The sequence below is a fragment of the Electrophorus electricus genome, chromosome 19 (genome assembly GCF_041902795.1).
Source record: "Electrophorus electricus isolate QZ-2024a chromosome 19, ASM4190279v1, whole genome shotgun sequence".
NCBI lineage: Eukaryota > Metazoa > Chordata > Actinopteri > Gymnotiformes > Gymnotidae > Electrophorus > Electrophorus electricus.
The window spans coordinates 5407501-5423414 of NC_137515.1; the positions used below are offsets into that span (position 1 = coordinate 5407501).

General features: G+C 47.5%; 1 protein-coding gene across 3 annotated transcripts in view; it reads left to right on the forward strand.

The window, feature by feature from the left end:
* The window catches only part of efnb3a (ephrin-B3a), a 32354-nt gene extending 19409 nt beyond the window's left edge, over positions 1–12945 (forward strand). For 2 of the 3 annotated variants that reach the window (XM_081702142.1, XM_027015302.3), the window contains 3 exons: positions 9916–10008; positions 10151–10213; positions 10412–12945. In XM_081702142.1, coding sequence (XP_081558268.1) covers positions 9916–10008; positions 10151–10213; positions 10412–10857 — 602 coding nt within the window. In that variant the 3' untranslated portion in view covers positions 10858–12945. Of the gene's footprint in view, positions 1–3945; positions 6746–9915; positions 10009–10150; positions 10214–10411 lie in introns of those variants that run through there. The other variant, XM_081702144.1, reaches the window with a different exon arrangement.
* The last annotated feature ends 2969 nt before the right edge of the window (positions 12946–15914 follow it).

A 15914-nucleotide genomic window follows, 5' to 3' on the forward strand; every position in this document is an offset into this window, starting at 1 on the left:
ATGTATGAGCTTAAAAAGAGTACGCGGACACATTTTGGACTGTACGCATTGGACTGTACGCATTGGAGTGTACGCATTGGAGTGTACGTATTGGACTGTACGCACTGGAGTGTACGCATTGGAGTGTCCGTTTTCAGAAGCTGCAGTTAATCAGCACATCTCCAGTAGCGCCAAGCAGCGGAGTTCAGTGAGTCTCTCACTCACTCTGAGTACCCATGCGTCTCTCTGCGGCGTTGCATCTGTCCTTAGCCCTGTGTCTCTCTCCTCTTTATCTTTCCCTCTATTTTCCCTCCCTCCCTCCCTCTGCTCCCTGACTCTTTTGGCTGCAGCCTGACTCAGATGTCAGAGCCGCTTATTTCGGCTGGATGCTTCGCCATAATGTGTCTTTATTTGGGTTCCTTGCACTGCGCCCCCGTCCTCTGGGGGGCTGGGCCGCTTTCCGGATCGGCCCCGACGCTGAGTGACTCACTACCCCCACCCCCACCCCCCCGAGCCTGCTGCCTGGCTGTGCACAGGCACAGGACTGTAGCTGACGTCTTATAATGGTGTGTGGGTGTGCGCGTGTGTTTTGTGCTGTTCTCATAATGAGTGTGTGATTGACATGTGTGTTTGTGTGTGTGTTGTGTGTGTGTGTGTGTGTGTGTGTGTGTGTGTGAGAGAGAGAGAGAGAGAGAGAGAGAGAGAGAGAGAGAGAGAATGATAGAATGGCATTCTAAGTGCATGGAGGGGAAATGAATATGTGGTGGGATGTGAGTGGTTCATAAGAGGCATTTTGCGTGTATGTGTGTGATGGCCCTTTGGTTGGGCTGTATGCTCAGTACACTCCTCTATATGTGTGGGTTTTGTGTGTGTGTGTGTGTGTGTGTGTGTGTGTGTGTGTGTGTGTGTGTGTGTGTGTGTGTGAAACAGTGTGGTTGGGCTGTGTGCTCTGTGCAATAGGCCCACCACTAGAACACACCTCCCGATCAAATGAAAATTTTAAGCACATTTTGGACTAAACTTCCAGTGCTAGTGAGAACTATGTTCGGATAGTTTACGCTCAAATGTTCCAGCATTAATTGGATTAGGCATGCTCAGATTATAAACCATGTAGCCTGCAGACCTGTTAGCATCAGCATGGCTATGTCATACCACTAGGCTACATGTTAGCTTTTCAGCATCCTTCAGTCGACCTACAGTATGTAAGTAAATATTCAGACCGAACAGTGATGTTAAAAAGTGTTTGGCCCCTTCCTGATATATTTTTTTGCATGTTTGTCACACTTGAATGTTTCAGGTCATCAAACAAATTTAAATATTAGACAAAGATAACACAAGTAAACACAAAATGCAGTTCATAAATGAAGGTTTTTATTATTAAGGGGGGAAAAAATCCAAACCTACATGGCCCTGTTTGAAAAAGTGATTGCCCCCCTCCGTTAAAATGTAAATTAACTGTGGTTTATCACGTCTTTGGAAAGCTGAGTTCAATTTCTCTAGCCACACCCAAGCCTGATTACTGCCAAACCTGTTCTGAAAAAATAAATCACTTAGATAGGACCTGCTGAAGTAGACCAAAAGATCCTCAAACGCTAGACATCATGCTGCAATCCAAAGAAATTCAGGAACAAATGAGATACAAATTAATTGAGCTCTATCAGTCTGGAAAAGGTTATAAAGCCATTTCTAAAGCTTTGGGACTCCAGCAAACCACAGTGAGAGCCATTATCCACAAATGGCAGAAACATGGAACAGGGGTGAACCTTCCCAGGAGTGGCTGGCCGACCAAAATTACCTAAAGAGCACAGCGACGACTCATCCAAGAGGTCACAAAAGACCCCACAACATCATCCAAAGAACTGCAAGCCTCACTTGCCTCAGTTAAGGTCAGCGTTCATGACTCCACCATAAGAGAGAGACTGGGCAGAAATGGCCTGCATGGCAGAGTTCCAACACGAAAACCACTGCTGAGCAAAAAGAACATAAAGGTTCGTCTCAGTTTTGCAAGAAAACATCTGGATGATCCCCAAGACCTTTGGAAAATACTCTGTGGACTGACGAGACAATAGTTGAACTTTTTGGAAGGTGTATGTGCCATTACATCTGGCGTAAAAGTAACACGGCATTTCAGAAAAGGAACATCGTACCAACAGTAAAATATGATGGTGGTAGTGTGATGGTCTGGGGCTGTTTTGCTGCTTCAGGACCTGGAAGACTTGCTGTCGTAAATGGAACCATGAATTCTGCTGTCTACCACAAAATCCTGAAGGAGAATGTCTAGTCATCTGTTTGTGACCTCAAGCTGAAGCGCACTTGGGTTCTGCAGCAGGACAATTATCCAAAACACACCAGCAAGTCCACCTCTGAATGGCTTAAGAAAAACAAAATGAAGACTTTGGAATGGCCTAGTCAAAGTTCTGACCTGAATCCGAATGAGATGCTGTGGCATGACCTTAAAAAGGCGCTTTGGGCTCGAATTACAACAATTCTGCAAAGATGAGGGGGCCAAAATGTCCCCACAGCCACAGTGCTGTAAAAAACTCCTTGCCAGTTATCACAACCTCTTGATTGCAGTTGTTGCTGCTAAAGGTGGCCTAACCAGTTATTAGGTTTAGGGGGCAATCACCTTTTTTTTTTGTCTAATATTTTAATTTGTTTGATGATCTGAAACATTTAAGTATGACAAACATGCAAAAAAATAAGATATCAGGGCGCAAACACTTTTTCACACCACTGTATGTCTTGTCATCATTTTTTTAGAATACACTCCCAAATATTCGTTCTGAAGATAATGTAGCACATAATTTTTTTCATTTCTAATCGTAGCTATGTCCAAACAATAACACACAGTCTTCAATTTTCAATTTTTCATAACTCATCAAAAAATTCTTATACCGTTAGGACCTGTAGCTGGTTTACAGTGAAACAAACCTCAGAGCACTCTACACCTTTTATTTGACGAGCGTGCATATTACACATTAAATACCTGCCTCCCTGTTACAGCGAAAAAAAATTTTTTACACACACACACACACACACACACACACACACACACACATAGTCAAGCACTATATTTATGTGAAATGGAATGTGCAAATCCATGTATATGCAAGTGTAAGGTATTGTATGCAAGTGTGTGTTGTGTGTATGTATCTGTAAGTAGTATGCGCATGTGTTTTCATACGTACGTGAGTATTTCAGTGATTCTGCGCTAAGTGGCCTTCCATGCAGGTGTACTGCAGTCTTATCGGCTCTCTGTCTTTCACACTGACGTTTTCCTCTCTTAAGATCATGGTGACGGTGGCGGACGTTCTTTCTCTCAGGAGCTGAATTTTTTTTTTTTTTAACTTTTCAAATAATATTTTGTTAAATAATGGGAACATAAAGGGTTTTTGAAATGTGTCTCTGTCTTTTTCTCTCTCTCTCTCTCTCTCTCTCTCCCTCTCTCCCTCTCTCTTATTGTGTTTTTTTTGCAAAGCTGAACTGACAGAAACATGACCCAGAAAAACTTTAGCATTTCATTTTCGGATTCTCTCTCTTTCTCTGTCCTCACTTTAACTTACCCCCCCACTCCCCACCATCCCTACCAGTCTGTCTTTTATTTAACTTTCCCCATTTCTCTCAGTCTCTCCCTCATCCTCACTGTCTCCCTCTCTCTCTCTCTCTCTCTCTCTCTCTCTCTCTCTCTCTCTCTCTCTCTCTCTCTCTCTCTCTCACCATTTCTGCACTTTTGTTGCCTCAGTCTTGTGGTCCATCCATTATTTATATTTCCTACTTAAAAACGTACAAAGCTGTCGAAAAAGGTATCGGTATCGAGTGCTTATATCACATGCACAGATAATGGAGTTATTAGGCTCAGTCAGAGGTCTGTAACTAATGAGAGGGTTGTGCAGCCGTTATCCCACTGTTCACTGGCACGTCTTGTCTGTCTGTCTGTCTGTCTGTCTGTCTGTCTGTCTGAGGCAGTTTCTCCCCAGCTGGTGTCCTGCTTTCATGCCCGTCTCCGGGACAACGGCCACCAGCCCTGCTCTCAGACGTCTTCAGAACTCATTTCCAGTCCGAATCTGAATCATCTGATCTCGCCATCCAGGGCGCACTCAAAGAAGCAAACCGTTGGACAAAGCATGTCTGATACGGGCTGGAGCCAGCTCCACAGGGCGCTGGATCTCTGCTGGAGCAGAGCTAGTGGCTGCCGCTGGAACGGGGATATCTGCAGCCCTAACATGCTTGTTGATTGCTGCCCACCTGGTCCAGTTCAGATTTGTTATGTTGGTTCAGTGACGGATCTCCATGAGCTGGTTTTGGCTGACCGGTGGCTGGTACTGGTTGGGGTGGTTTTGGCTGACCGGTGGCCTTTGTGAGCTTGCAAAGGGGGAGAGTTTGGTGCCAAACGCACAGGGAGTGTGTTACAAAGGGAGTGTGTCACACAGGGAGTGTGTTACAAAGGGAGTGTGTCACACAGGGAGTTTGTTACAAAGGGAGTGTGTCACACAGGGAGTGTGTTACAAAGGGAGTGTGTCACGCAGGGAGTGTGTTACAAAGGGAGTGTGTCATGCAGGGAGTGTGTTACAAAGGGAGTGTGTCACGCAGGGAGTGTGTTACAAAGGGAGTGTGTCACGCAGGGAGTGTGTTACAAAGGGAGTGTGTCACGCAGGGAGTGTGTTACAAAGGGAGTGTGTCACACAGGGAGTGTGTTACAAAGGGAGTGTGTCACGCAGACCTGGCAGCCATCATCACCCAGTAGCACTGCTCACTGGGCTTACATGGTGACGGGCTGTTTGTGGACTTGTTGCCATAGTGATAGGTCTTGCCGTTGGATGGCCAATGGTGGCAGTTTTGTGGTGAGTTGTCAGAGAGAGAGGAAAAGAGTGTGTGCTTGGTGAAACACACACACATGCTTGTTAGCCAGACACTTGTTTAACCACTGTCTGGTTAATCTCATTAGGCACAGGTCTGCAGCTCTGACACATCCCTGTAACAGGACTGTATGTGTGTGTGTGTGTGTGTGTGTGTGTGTGTGTGTGCTCTGAGTAACCAAAATATGTGAGTATCGGGAGTGTGTGTGTGATCTCTGAATAACAGGAGTGTGTGTGTGAGATCTGAGTAACATATATGGTGTATGGGTATGAGTGTATGGGTGTGCTATGAGTAATAGGAGTGTGTGTGATCTCTGCGTAATGGGAGTGTGTGTGATTTCTTAGTAATGGGGGTGTGTGTGATCTTTTAGTAATGGAAGTATATGAGTGAGCTCTGAGTAACGGGAGTGTGTAATTTCTGAGTAACGTGAGTGTGAGTGTGAGTGCTGAGTAATGGGATTGTGTGTGATCTCTGAGTAACTGGCGTGTGTGATATCTGAGTAACTGGAGCGTGTGTGATCTCACAGGCACTGATGGTGTTGTAGCTGACACAGATACTGGTGTTGTCATAAGCTAACACAGACACAGGTGGTGTCATAGCTGAAACAGACATTGTATCTTTAGCGACCTTTGGTAGTCATTTTATGCATGCAGTTGATAGATGGAGTTTGGCCTTGGTTTCAAGAAGGATTCGAATAATGGTTGATGATGATGGTGATGATGATGAAGATGGCAGATGCCTTCTTCAGAAGATGGATGATCTTTTAGCTTCTACCTGTTTTAAATCATTCTAGGGAGCACTGCTTTCTCTAAGCCATATGGGTCGAGTTACATGAACACACACACCCAAACATGCACACCCACACGTTCCCAGTATTGGGATTCCACGATGCCTTGGAGTATACTAAAACACACTGGTGAATTCTGGGTGCGTGATCCTGCTTTCTCTGACTGGCTGCTTTAATCTGTTAATGCTGTGATTTATTAACACACCAACAGAGCTCTGATCCAGAGTCTGTGAGATGGGCACACACACACATACATAAATAATCTGTTATGTGGTCGAGGGCTAGATTGCATGCTATCTGTATTACAATATCAGTGTAACAAACAATGAAAAACATATATACTGTACATGTATACACATTTGCGGCACATGGGCTGAGTGAAGTGTAGTTGCACTTTTACTAAAGAACCTTTAAATTAGGAAGCAGCCTTTCGCCTGCGTGCCCCTACAACTCCACAGCTTATTTAACGTAAATGTTTCAAAAAAGGCCAGCAGTCCTCCGCTAGTTTTAATCGGCACACCCTAGCCCCCTACAGGCCTGCCCTGGTACCGCAGGGGAACCAGGTCACATAGCTCTCAGGACTTGAGCCTAGCCAAAGCAATGGTTCACCCACACACTTGACTCAGGCCTCACGGTCGGCGTGCTATCTGTCCGTTTGCGTAAGGAGTTTAACCAAGCGTTACAAGGCGTGCTGATTCTGTTGGAAATACGCACACCGGCCAGCCGCCCCATCCGCTCAAAACCCACTCCCACTCCTGCCCGGCCAGGGGACAAGCTGGGTGAGCTTGAGCAGGAGGGCTTGGCACCTGGGGGGAGGTCTCCTCTTCCCCGCCGGCTAACCGATGTCCCCCTCCCCTTGTCGCCACAGATCGTCGTCTCGGTTACGTCGCCCAGCTCTCGTCTTCTCTCGCTCTCATCCCCCCTCAGCTCCTACCACTGCCTGGCGCGTGGAGAGCGTTCCAGCGTGTCCGCGGACCGGCGCTCCGCTCTGACACATCCGCGTTTTCCTCTCCCGCTGTTCCCCTACCTCCTCTCACAGCCCTGTAGCTCCGAGGAATGAAAGAGGACAAATAGAGACAGAAAGAAAGAGAATTGAGAGAGAGAGAGAGAGAGAGAGAGAGAGAGAGAGAGAGAGAGAGAGAGAGAATAGAGCAGGAGAGAGAAAGAGGTGGTGCTGGAAAAGAGGGGGGTGGTAGATGAGGGTGGTTGTAGAGGGGGGTGATAGAGGGGGGTGGTAGAGAGGGGTGGTAGAGGGGGGTGGAGGTAGATGGGGGTGGTAGAGGGTGGTGGTAGATGGGGGTGGTGGTAGAGAGGGGGGTGGTAGATGGGGGTGGTGGTAGATGGGGGTGGTAGAGGGGGTGGAGGTAGATGGGGGTGGTAGAGGGGGTGGTAGATGGGGGTGGTGGTAGAGAGGGGTGGTAGATGGGGGTGGTGGTAGAGAGGGGGGTGGTAGAAGGGTGGTAGATGGGGGTGGTAGAGAGGGGTGGTGGTAGATGGGGGTGGTGGTAGAGAGGGGTGGTAGATGGTGGTGGTAGAGAGGGGTGGTAGATGGTGGTGGTAGAGAGGGGGGTGGTAGATGGTGGTGGTAGAGAGGGGGGTGGTAGATGGGGGTGGTGGTAGAGAGGGGGGTGGTAGATGGGGGTGGTGGTAGATGGGGGTGGTGGTAGAGAGGGGGGTGGTAGATGGGGGTGGTGGTAGATGGGGGTGGTGGTAGAAGGGTGGTAGATGGGGGTGGTAGAGAGGGGTGGTGGTAGAAGGGTGGTAGAAGGGTGGTAGATGGGGGTGGTGGTAGAGAGGGGGGTGGTAGATGGGGGTGGTGGTAGATGGGGGTGGTGGTAGAAGGGTGGTAGATGGGGGTGGTAGATGGGGGTGGTGGTAGAAGGGTGGTAGATGGGGGTGGTAGAGAGGGGTGGTGGTAGAAGGGTGGTAGAAGGGTGGTAGATGGGGGTGGTAGAGAGGGGTGGTGGTAGAGGGGGTGGTAGATGGGGGTGGTAGATGGGGGTGGTGGTAGATGGGGGTGGTAGATGGGGGTGGTAGATGGGGGTGGTAGATGGGGGTGGTGGTAGAGGGGGTGGTAGGTGATCAGTTGGTCTGTTTCCACCTGCTCATCTCTCTGCTGGGTTACATAATATGTTCTGTGAGCCTTGAATGTGGTTATAACGGAGTTTTAGGACCTGAAACCTCAAGGACTGTGTGTGTTTGTTTGTTTGTTTGTTTGTTTGTTGTGTGTGTGTGTGTGTGTGTGTGTGTGTGTGTGTGTGTGTGTGTGTGTGTGTGTGTGGTTCATACAGTTCGAGGGCGTGAGTGGTTATTACTCCCTGTGTGGGTTCTTTGAAGATTGTTAGGTTTTAAGGCAGGGCTTTAGTGATTAGGCTTTCATCCGTGTGTGTGTGTGCCTGGGTGCATGTGTGTGTGTTTAACGCCTGTTTGGATGATGGCCCTCTCTCACGCATGTGTTTTCTTTCAGTATTTAGCCCCTGAAGTATTTCAGAGTTCATTATTATGACTCATTAGACTGTAGGGTATGGATGTCTGGATCATTCTCAGATGACACTGGATATAGCTGAAATATGATTCGTCAGATATGCGGAATTCTGTTTGTTTCGGAGAGTGATGGAGTGAGGAGCAGAAAGTTGTCCTTTATTGTAGACCACACAGCGCGCGCAAAATCAGAGAGACAATTCTCTCTTATCATTCTGCGCAGGCAGACTGCTCAGACCACACCACGAGCCATACAGCCCTGAACCACTACCCACGAGGTGCTTATCGATTGCTTTGGAAGTAAAGTATTTACCCTGTAAACGCACTTCAATCTGGAAGATGAAATCCTCAGAGTTAAGGTCATACCGCGTGTCGGAATGCAGTTTCCGGTATTTGGCTCATACCCTGCTTAAGTATTAGTGAAAGGAAGCATTCCGTATTTAGGGACTAATTGGATATTGAGTGTTTAGAACAGAAGCGTCTTTATCCGGAGAGAGGCTGAGCGAGGGAGCGCTGAGGGCTTATGGGTCTCCGCTTCGCACGATCACTTTGAGCTGCATTTTCGTTTACTGCTGTATAGTGAGAGAAATGGGCAATAAGGAATGTTCTACTATAGAATGCAGCTTTCATCCTCGGGACAAAAAAACATGAAAACGCGAGGGTAATAGAAGGTGGGGGTGTGTGTGTTTTCGGTGTGTGTGCGTGCATGCAAGTGTGTGTGCGTGCATGTTTGTATTCGTGAGTGTTTGTGTATTTACTTGTACTTAAGAGTGTGTGAGGGTGTGCACGTGTCTATGTGTGTGTGTTTGTGTGTACATGTGTGTGTCATGCCATGGAGAATTTGTGACCTGGTTTTTCTTCTTCTGATGGAGTCCAATGGTTGAAAAAAGTTATACAGCATTGCTGTGTGAGCTCATCTACTCATCTCACACATACTACTCACACCCACACACACACACACACACACACACACACACACACACAATGACTAAGAGTGAGGGCTATGGCCCTTTGCCTTTCTGCTGGAGGGGAGAGTTTCTGCACTGTACTACACACACAGCTCACCGCAGTTTGTAACTCACAATATGCTTCTCCCTCTCTCTCTCGCTCTCTCTCTCTCTGTCTCTTTCTCTCTCTTTCTCCCCTCATTTCAGTTTGATTTAAATGAGCTTTATTGGCATGACAAAACAATACTGTGTTGCCAAAGACCTTAGATGCTGAACAGAGCAGTTAACAGCAGTACATAGTGTATATATACCCTGTAATATGTATACATATACTGTATATATGCACATACATAATACATACTGTATAGTACATAAACTGTACCTCAGAGAGCAACATGCACTAATGTAATATGGTGTGTAACCCATGACCCAAGCCCTCTCTCTGTCTGTGACAAGCATGTACATTTTTTGCAGTGCGCGTTAGACTGTCGGAGTACGGCCACAGTAAGTGATCCGCCAGCATTTTCAGATCTGGCTAAAGTGTTTGGAGCCGGGGGCCGAGCGCATCTCGCAGTTGTGCGCCTTCGGCTACGGGTGGTGAGGGCGTATGGCTCGGTGGGTACGGAGGCGCCGTGGTGAGGGAAGCCTGCTGCGTCTATGTCTGCCCATCCCTGCTGCCAGGCTGCGGTTAGTCAGGCTGTACCTGCTCTGAGGTCTTCTCTCACTCTATCCGTCTCTCTCTCTCTCTCTCTCTCTCTCTCTCTCTCTCTCTCTCTCTCTTTGTCTGTTGTCTGTTTCTCTGGCTCTCTCTCTCTCTCTCTCTCTCTCTCTCTCTCTCTCTCTCTCTCTCTCTGTTCCTCCCAGCTACCTCGGACGGCACAAAGCAGGGGCTGGATAGCGTGAGAGGAGGAGTGTGTGCAACACGGGGGATGAAGGTGGTGCTGAAAGTGGGACAGAGTAAGTGCCATCATCATCATCATCATCATCATCATCACTTGAGAAATATCTATAAACAAAGGGCTGTATCTACTAATGTGGTTGTTGGGTATATATTTTATTATGTCTTATATAACTCCTTCTCTGCTGTTTGTTGTCCTAGCGGCGTATGGACTCCCTCCCAAAGCCAGGCCCGGCCCGGGTCACTCCAGCACTTGGACTCCAGGTACCGGGGGACAGATCTGGGAAGAAACTCCCACACTGGAGAAAGTCCAGTGCAAACGCACACGATAAACCCCACCGTCCTGTCATCTGGACTGCAGCTCTCGGCATGTACATTACTGCATCCTTCTTTTTCAGTCTTATTTGCTCTCTCTCTCTCTCTCTCTCTCTCTCTCTCTCCGTCATTCTCTCCCTCCTCCAGGTAAGGGCGGGGACAGCAGCTCCTCCGAGGGCGTGGACGGCACCGGAGCCGCAGACGGGCGGGGCGGCGGCACCGTGCCAGCGTCCAACGTGGCCCTGATCGCAGGCGGGGCGGGTGGAGCCGCCTTCCTGCTCCTGGTCGCCGCGGTGATCGGAGCGGTGTGCTACCGGCGGAAGAAGGCCAAGCAGTCGGAGTCGCACCACCCTCCGCTCTCCCTCTCCTCTCTCACGCCCAAACGGGGCGGGGCCACCGGGGGGGTCGTTGCCGCCCCCACGGGGGTCAACAGCGGCGGCGCGGAGCCCAGTGACATCATCATCCCGCTGAGGACTTCAGACTCCACCTACTGCCCACACTACGAGAAAGTGAGCAGCGAATACGGGCATCCTGTCTATATCGTACAGGAGATGGCGCCCCAGAGCCCAGCCAACATCTACTACAAAGTATGAAGAGGAACTGAAAGACACACACACACACACACACACACACACACACACACTCAGGCTCTCAGTCTCGATATACCATCCATATCTGAGAGACTAGGAAGCACAGCTGTAGGGACGTTCCTGCTTCGGTGGAGCTTGGCACTAGACTTCTTCTCTTCCTGAGTGACTCCACCCAGCAGAGACTCCTAACAGAGGTGATAAGACATGTCACACACTGGCTGTGTGTGGGTGTGTGTAAAAGACGTTTTCTGAAAAGCTGTGGAGTTTTGTACACACCTACAATGTATCTGCAATAGAGACAGTTAAGCATTCAGACTGTATTACTTATGTTTCTTTCCTATTGTAGAAAATGTTTGGGGGGGGGGTGTTTGTGTGTGTGTCTGTGTGTGTGTGTGTGCGCGCACGCGCGTGCACATGCACGCCTTTGTGCATGTGTTGAAGATTGAAACTGAAGGATGTATTTTAATTTAAAACCCAAGCAGACATTTCTCTACAAGAAAGCTAAAATGGTCATTTTAATTGGTAATTAGACTTAGGCCCTTTGTGTGCTTTTTCCCTGCCCACTTGGTCGTGATCGCTGTCCTGTTCCCAGGATTGGTTGTTTGAAGCTATGGAAGGCCGCACCCCCTGAATAAGAGGCCACACCCCTGGGTGTGTTCACTTCAGCAGCTGTGATAGGCCACACCCCCTAGGCGTGTTCACTTGAGCAGTTGCGTATCTGAGCTTGGCTCCCCCTGGGCTGCCCACGCTTTCCCATCATCCCACCGCTCCGCCTTCATCCTTCACACTGACACTTCTTGCCTGGAGAAAAGGAACTGCAGACTGAGGAAGAGGCCGGCATGTGAAGAGGAAGGTGGACTACCTCACTAGTATTGTGGAAGCAAGGGGAGCTGAGGTCAGCTGAGGAGTTAAAAGGTCACAGACAAGCTGTCTCGGCCTTCTGAGCACTACAGGAGACTGATGTGAACTATTAAATTACAGCATTTTCTGTTCTACACTTACAGTACATACCAGCACGCACACCCACACACACACACTCGCAGATTTTTCTTCACATTCCCACTGTTTCTGTCAGTTGTATGTTTTCATACACTCTCCCCAAAGGGAACCCACAGTATGTGTTTCAAAGCTTTATAAATGATGCTCGCCAGACTGCTGGGAATGATCAGCAAAACCATTCTTCTGTGTGTGTGTGTGTGTGTGTGTGTGTGTGTGTGTGTGTGTGTGTGTGCGTGTGAGAGAGAGAGAGCGAGAGAAACACCAAGTATAAGTACAAAGTGTCAGCAAACTGCCTTCAGTGTATATAACTCCTTTCCTGCTATCTGCTTGGACATGCCACCTGCTGCTGACATCATCACCATGCGACAGCCCTGCATGCTGTTTGCAGAAACTTACTTGCAGAGACATTTATTCATGCCACAGCTGTACCAGAGAGAGATGGTGCATAAAAGAGAGCTTGGACGAAGCAGTCCCCTGTGTTTGGCCATTTGAGAGCATTCTCCTGTTGTCATTATTATCATCAGCAGACACACACACACACACACACACACACACACAAGAGTGCAGTGACAGTTCCATACCTTTCTGTGCAGTGAGAGAGGCCACGATTTTTTTCAGAGACTGTTTCTTCACTCAAACTGTACTAATCATCCTGCGGATCACCACTACTGCTGTGTGTGTGTGTGTGTGTGTGTGTGTGTGTGTGTGTGTGTGTGTGTGTGTGTACAGGCTGAGAATCATTATTTCCTCCTTTATCCAGCTCTACCAACCTTTTTCCAGTCTCCTCTCCTTCGGCCAAAAACCCAGTGTGCACGTCTGTTAAAGTGACCACACACACACACACACACACACACACACACACACACACCTAACTGCTCAACTTTATGGTGAGAGAGAAGTATTTGTGAGACTTTTTATTCAGTTCAGACTGGGGTCAACTGCATGTATAGTGCTTCTGTTCCTTCATAAACGCTCCTCTCTACTCATCTCTATTCTCCCCTTCTGCCCTCTCCACTCCTCTTGTATTCTATCCTCTCATACACACAGACATTTCTGATAATAAATAATACATTCCAACCATCAACAAAAAAAGTTTATATAAAACTGAAAAGTGTTGATAACTCCTGCCAGTGTCTAGTGTGGTTCATCCTTTTGTGGCTGTTTACCTGAGCTGTGGTTTGGTCTCTACAGGGAGGTGATCTGCTTTCCTTATCTTTCACTCTCATATTCTCTCCATCCTTCTGTTTCCTTCTCTCCCTGTTGTTGCTTTCTCTCTCTCTCTCTCTCTCTCTCTCTCTCTCCCTGTCTCTCTCCCTCTCTCTCTCTCTTTCTCTCTCTCCCCCTCCCTCTCTCTGTCTCTTTCTCTCTCTCCACATCCAGCTTTGTTCCTTTGTTTTTGCTCACAGACTGTCTCCACATGCTTGACTGCTGCTTTTCAATAAGTTTTAGGTGACGACATTGGCATTTTAATTGTACGATCACTATCCTTCTAAACATCCCCTTCTCTTCCAAACACACAGGTTCCCTCTCTCTCTCTCTCTCTCTCTCTCTCTCTCTCTCTCACACACACACACACATACAATTACAATCTGTCTGTGGCTCATGTCTGTATTATTCAATGTAATTTGTCAACTCTGAATTCTAAATTCAAAATGGCCTTCTGACAGACACGTGTGACCCACTGCAGTGGAAAGTCACTGTGTGTGTGTGTGTGTGTGTGTGTGTGTGTGTGAGAGAGAGAGAGAGAGTATGTCAGAGTGAGAGGGAGAGAGAACTCTTTTAAGCGGAACAAAGATGTGAGAGATGCATCTTCTGGCAGTGTGTGATGGCGATGTTGTCCCACTACAGTCTAATAATAACCCTTTCAGTGGGGACCTGACAGGCAGCTTGAGACGAGGCCTCAAACACACACACACACACACACACACACACACACACACACACACACACACACCCCACACACACACCCACACACACCCACACACACACCCCCCCCCACACACACACACACACACTTCCTCTTCACTACCATTACACTCTTTCCTACATACAGACAAAAGCACTCAGAATTAAACCCCCATTTCGCAGCTAGGGACGTATCAGTCCAGCGATCGCTCATTTACTCCTTACTCTCTGCTCCTCTATCTCATCGACACAAATATTTATTCCCCAAGCATACCAGCCTGGAGTCCCGGCTTCTGAAGGATCCAAAAAAAAAATTTTTTTTTAAAACCCCATATGCCTTATCAAAGCAATTTCTCTGACAATGGCACAGAAGTGCGCGTCTAAATGCAGATCTGTGCTGGAGGCGGGGTCAGCTGACAAGCCCTACTGAGCAGGCAGCAAAAGTCTGTCCCCCTGGAGCACGGAAAAGCTAATGGCAGAGTGCAATCTCCCAGCCCACTCAGCTAGCCTCCGTCTGGGACAGCGCTGTCTGGCCCTCCAAGATAGGGCAACTGTTAGAGTTTACTTAATGGGCTTGTGCGTGTGGGGGTGTGTGTTCGTGTGTCTGCTGGGTTTGAGAGGAGTCAAGATGTTAATGTAAAGGTTGCTAAAGGTTCTTGCCGGTTCCCTTGAGGGAGATGCTTTTTGTGCACAGAATACAGTTTCCAGATGAAAATCTAAAGAAGATTCTCTTTTGGTTAGTGAGCTTAAGGAAATGGCTTCAATGTGGGTGTAGAAGCATTTAACTACAGAAAGGTAATCTTAAAGGCAGTTAACCTACAGTGAGTAGTGCGTGCATGTGTGTGTGTGTGTGTGCGTGTTTTGCTGTCTCTGAACCATTCATTCAATAGCATGACTCTTCAGCTAGACTGTGTTTAGTTGTTTACCATGCGGACTCTGAATGGAAGAACTAATTAGTTCTCAATGAATATTCTCACAGTACTTCTGACAAATATTTTATAGTTATTTCTCAAGGCTTCTAAGCTACTGTTAGAAATTTTATAGAAAGTTTGACTTAAAATAAAAAAGTTTCTTCATTTTGTTATTAATTTTGAGATTTGAGATCTCTAGGTATCTAAGACATAATCTGTCAACTCCCTGGCTAGATAATGGAACTCACATGCACGCAGACACGCAAACACCACAGGCATTTTGGCTGTAGGACACCAACGCAGTAAAAACTCACAGCACACACCCACAACATGGATTGCTTGGTCAGCTGTAAAGATTCGGAGTATGGGAGGTTTTTTTTTTGTTTGTTTGTTTTTTTTTTGCATTGCGTATGGGAGTGTTTATTGAGTATGGGGGTGGTTTTTTGCAATGAGTATGGGAGTGTTTATTGAGTATGGAAGTGTTTATTGAGTATGCGAGTGCTTTGTAACCTCGCTTTTCCAAACACACACACACACACACAAGCCCCACCGTTCTCCCAGTGGTAGAGTAAGATTTGTTCTCTTGTTAGAATTATTCCAGCTCTGGATTCTGGGTCAGCATTCCAACAGGACAGCCCCATTCCTGAGAGACACTGGTCACAAACATGCTCATAAACACTGACATCCTCTTATGGAGATGTGCTTTGTGTGGAGATCACAACCTTTAATTATGTTGCTCACCCTCATACACACATGCACACACTCTGAGGCTCCCATTTCGAGAAGCACACACTGCTTCTCATAGAAGAGCTCTCAAACGGATTGTCAGCAGTACTGTTCTCTCCTCTTCTTAACACACACACGCACGCACACACACACACACACACACACACACACGTATTCTTTATTTAGTTCCACAAACACACACACACAGACTGGTAAGTCTCATGTCGGCTTCGCTGTAGGTGCTATGGTAGGTCCATGCTCTATTAGCTGTTCATTCTCATATTATCAGCCAGTAGCCACAGACAATGCGCTGTTTCACAAAGTGCTCTCTCTCTCTCTCTCTCTCTCTCTCTCTCTCTCTCTCTCTCTCTTTCTCTCTCTCTCTGTCTCTTTCTCTCTCTGTCTCTCTCTCTGTCTCTCTCTCACTCTGTGTCTCTCTGTCTCTCACTCTCTCTCTGTCTCACACTCTCACATTGTGTCTCTCAGTCTTTTTCTGCTATACTTTTTTCCTCTTTATCA